At 40.2% G+C, this 4,209-nt stretch overlaps 1 protein-coding gene across 1 annotated transcript; it reads right to left on the bottom strand.

The window, feature by feature from the left end:
- Window positions 1–217: 217 nt before the first annotated feature.
- On the bottom strand, window positions 218–2,685 carry LOC134958141 (histone H1.0-B). The gene has a single exon (XM_063940529.1). The coding sequence runs from the start codon at window positions 2,115–2,117 to the stop codon at window positions 1,524–1,526; it is 594 nt and encodes a 197-aa protein (XP_063796599.1). The 5' UTR covers window positions 2,118–2,685; the 3' UTR covers window positions 218–1,523.
- Window positions 2,686–4,209: the final 1,524 nt, after the last annotated feature.

The raw sequence follows: 4,209 nt of genomic DNA, 5'->3' as shown, positions 1-4,209 counted from the left end.
TAATATCTCCTGCAATAGGCTATTAATACATACAATTAAAAATTAACACTTGATTAATTGAATTAGGTCCCTTATTTACCTATGCAAACTGGTAGCAAAATCTGTAAATGAAAGCTGAAACCTATAGTTATTGCACTAAGAGTACATTAGTTATGTGACAGACAGAAAGTTATCTTAAAAACATGTGGAAAGACAGAACAGAACAAAGACCACACTATATGGTTTATGTATTTTTATTTTGAAATTAAAGAATACAAAGAATCAGATTTGTTCAATGCTAAACTTCAAAGCAACACACACATGATGAATCATTTTTTAAGTTAAGGACAAAAATCCTCACATTAAACCCATAATTACAGCTCATTTACTGAAAAATGCCACTGATCAATAGCCCACCTACTGTAGTAAATTCTAAAACAATGTTGAAAATGACTTTTTTTTTTTATACATTAATGTATTCTAATCCACTTATGTAAAATGTAAAAGTGCAAATCTTCTAAGTTTACTTTCATTTCTGTTTACGTTGTTTTATTTTGTAGATGTATGTTTAATAAACAATTTATAAAAAAAACCTCTTGATTATTACATGGTTGTACAATGCAGCATGAAACACATGTAGTTTGCAACCAGGAATTAAGAGCCACACTAACACACAATGTATACATTAAAGTAGGACATTTTAAATTAGTGTTTTAGGATAGCTATCCCAAGAAAGGTTAAATGAGTTCACATACATCATGTTACCAACACATCTAAGATAGTAATAGCTGGAGAATAAACAAACTAGCAGAGGTAACAATCACACAGTAACATACTGTAACTGAAATCCGTGACAGACAAATGTTTAACTAATGAGAGACCAGATCCCATCCCAGAACTCTGCCATACACTACTTGATATTTTTTTCTTCCATAATGCAGGCTACTATATATGTAACAAAGATCAGCCTAAGATAATTACATATTAATTTGATTACATAACAAATCAGATAAATTAGTGGCTCTTTATTCTAGAATAGTTGTACAGCCTAAGCATAATATATGGCTATTATTATTCCAGCAATTTAATTCCTTCAATTTACAAATCTAGCATGGGCACATGACTATAAATATATATAAAAGCAAAATTAATAAGCATGAAACTAAAATGATTTTGGCCTTCACAATGTGAAGTTGATAAATATGAACCTTTATCTTTTGCCATCTTTTCATCTAAAACATACGGTCATTTTTGCACTATAGGCAAAAGCTTTTCACTACTTTACTAAACTACCTATACAGGATTAAAATGAGTGCAGGTAAAACAAAATCAATGCCTTGAAAGCCTATTCTTTACTCCGTTGTCATTATTTAAAAGGAAAAAACCCAAAAAGTTATTTTGTACATAAATAAACATAATTGTCCTTAGGAATTACAGGGAAGCTGATCAGCTTTAGAAAGTTGCACTGGAGGACAGAAAGTTAAAGATTATAAAACTATGTACACAAGTTATTAGGAGCTGTCCAGAGACTGGATGAGCTTCATTTACTTCTTCCGTCCGGATTTCTTTGGACTGGCTTTTGCCTTCGGCTTGGTTGGCTTGGCCTTCTTCACCTTGGATGCTTTTACAGGTTTGGCTTTCACAGTCTTGGGCTTCTTGACTTTTTTAGGCGAGGGAGCAGCCTTTTTCTTTGACACCTTCTTTGTCTTCTTTTCTGGCACTTTGGACTTCTTGGCTTTGGCTGGGGATTTGGCAGCTTTCTTAGGCTTTGCAGCTTTTTTAGGTGAAGCTACCTTCCTGGCTTCTTTCTTGGGTTTCTTTGCTACCTTTTTAGTAGGTTCGTCCGCCTTTGCCAACCTGAAGGAGCCAGAAGCTCCAACACCCTTAGTTTGTTTGAGGGTGCCAGTGGTTACAAGCCGTTTAATAGACAGTTTGATCTGTGAGTCTGCATTCTCCCCTACTTTGTAGTGGTTCTTGATGTACTTTTGGATGGACTGGCGTGATGACCCAGACCGACTTTTTTCAGCCTGGACAGCAGCCACGATCATGTCAGAGTACTTTGGGTGGTCATTTGACTTCTTGACTGCCCTGGATCTCTTGGGCTTTGCAGCTGGTGCAGATGCAGAGTTTTCTGCCATTTTATCTTTTACCACAGGTGGCTTAAAATACAAACTTTCCTGAAAATGTCCAATTTGTCAGTTTTATGGTCTCTTCCAGTCACTTGGTCGGCAGACAGCCTATTAGGCAATAGTGGAGATGTTAGGAAGAATCTGTCGTCCAACAACAACTGTGGCAGAGAAAAGTGGAATGAGTAGTAAACGCTCAGACACCCTTTGGAGTTCTTTATTCTCTGCCCTCTCTCCGATGCAGACGTTCATGAAAGGAATAAGCTGTTGTTGTTTTCCCCCCAGTCAGTATTTACATGCGAGTATTTATTTCTCGCAGGGTAAAAGTCACTGACTTGAGACTAGTTACACCTGTCCGTCAGTTCCCGTCACTCTCGGAATAAATGGCAGCGGCTCCGGATCTTTTCTGTTTTTTTTTCCTCTTCTTTATTCCTCAGCGTGTGAGATCTTGTTTTCCTTTTCTGAGCTGTCTCCGCCTCAGCTCTGTTTGCTGCTGTCTCTTTGCTGCTCAGTCAATGACAGCCTGGAACACTCTTTCTCCTCAGCACCTTCCCTCCCTCTGCTAGCCCCTCCCGCCGGTTCCCGCCTTTTATTTGCTGGGGTCGGACCGAGTTGAGGACTGGCGGCTGCGGGCGGGAAGAGGCAGACATGGCGCCGCTCCGCAACTATCTGTGTTTCTTCCCGGACACAAAGTGTCCATTCCCTGAGCCCCCGGGGACGCTGACAGCCTCCTATTCGTAGTCCCCGTGAGCACAGTCTTTGGTCTCTCACATCCTTCTGTCTCTCAGCCCCGGGACTCCCTGCAGCCTGCGTGAGAACCCCGAAAACTACCATGGTGCTGCACAAATCACACTCATTTCGTCCTTTCTGGCCCCTGTGTACAGGTCCCTGGGGGCCCTTTAGAGGGGAGACTCTGGCACGTTGCAGATGCAACCCTGAGCAAGCAATGGGGTTCATAAAATGACAACTGCGTGCTCCCCTGTCTTTACTGGGGCGAACAAAAGCAACCCCAACTAACACAGAGACCTGGGAGCACAGTATGTCCATCAGGGAGAGGTGGGAGGATCTGGAGCCCTCCTGGGGGACAGAGCAACAGCATGGGGTACACCCCAAGTTGTATCACACTAGCACCCCCAAAAATCCCCAGTGTTGACCCTTTTTGGCAACATCTGCTAGCTTCTTGCCAAAAGTTTTCAGCTGACTCTTGTAATGTAAATGCTTCCATTACTGTATGTAACACTGTGCTTTTAGGGGGGAAGAGGGGACCCACCATCTGAATTCCACAAAGTGTAACCTTTAACACTCACCCCAAAAGAGTGTCAGTGTACCCCTGCTCTTGTGTTTAAAAAAAAAAGCACAGAAATCACATTCTTAGTCGTGACTTTTTAGCACAGTGCATATGCCTTGCAACTTTACTAAGACTTTAAAGCACATGAATGGGGGGTGCATTCACCCCACTAATAACAGCACCCCAAATGAATGGGATACTGTATTGCAAATGATTGTAAGATGGTTTAATATGCATTACTTAGTTTTAGTTGTTGTCACTATTATTCAGCCAAGACTGCTGTTTTTGACATGAACCCCAATGTGATTTAAGATAATAGTTTATAAAAAAATAAAGCCACCCTAAAACATCCTGCACAATATGTTGTGACAAAACTAAGATGAACACCAGCTGTTGGGCTGTGCCTATGTGGTGCTGAATCTGCAGCTGTGTACATCTTGATAGGGAATTGGGACTATTTGGGGGTGTCCTATCTAAATAACAACTAGCAATCATTTTGCTTTCATCTTTTTGGTTTATTAAAATGATGCATAATAATTTATCAGTTTATAATTGTATTACCAGATGTGCAGGGATGCAATTATTGGTTGTCAGATAATGTAAACCTTAGCTAGCTTGTTTCATGTGTGTGTGTGTGTGTATATATATATATCAGAGACTGTACTATGTATTTTAAAGAGCATGAAACGATTATGGTGGGGGATTATGATCCTATATCCACCCATTCTCAAAAACAAACAGAGGATGTGTGGGTTTTTAATCCCAGCCTGCGTGGGTCAATGACTAACACAAAGGGATTAAGCAGATTTTAAAGAT

Source organism: Pseudophryne corroboree, chromosome 9, assembly GCF_028390025.1.
Source record: "Pseudophryne corroboree isolate aPseCor3 chromosome 9, aPseCor3.hap2, whole genome shotgun sequence".
Taxonomy (NCBI): domain Eukaryota; kingdom Metazoa; phylum Chordata; class Amphibia; order Anura; family Myobatrachidae; genus Pseudophryne; species Pseudophryne corroboree.
Note: the sequence above shows the minus strand (reverse complement) of the source record. Positions and strands in the feature narration are given on the sequence as shown.

Coding starts and splice junctions, on each gene's coding strand:
- LOC134958141 (XM_063940529.1), bottom strand. CDS start 2,117: ATGGCAGAAAACTCTGCATCTGCACCAGCTGCAAAGCCCAAGAGATCC.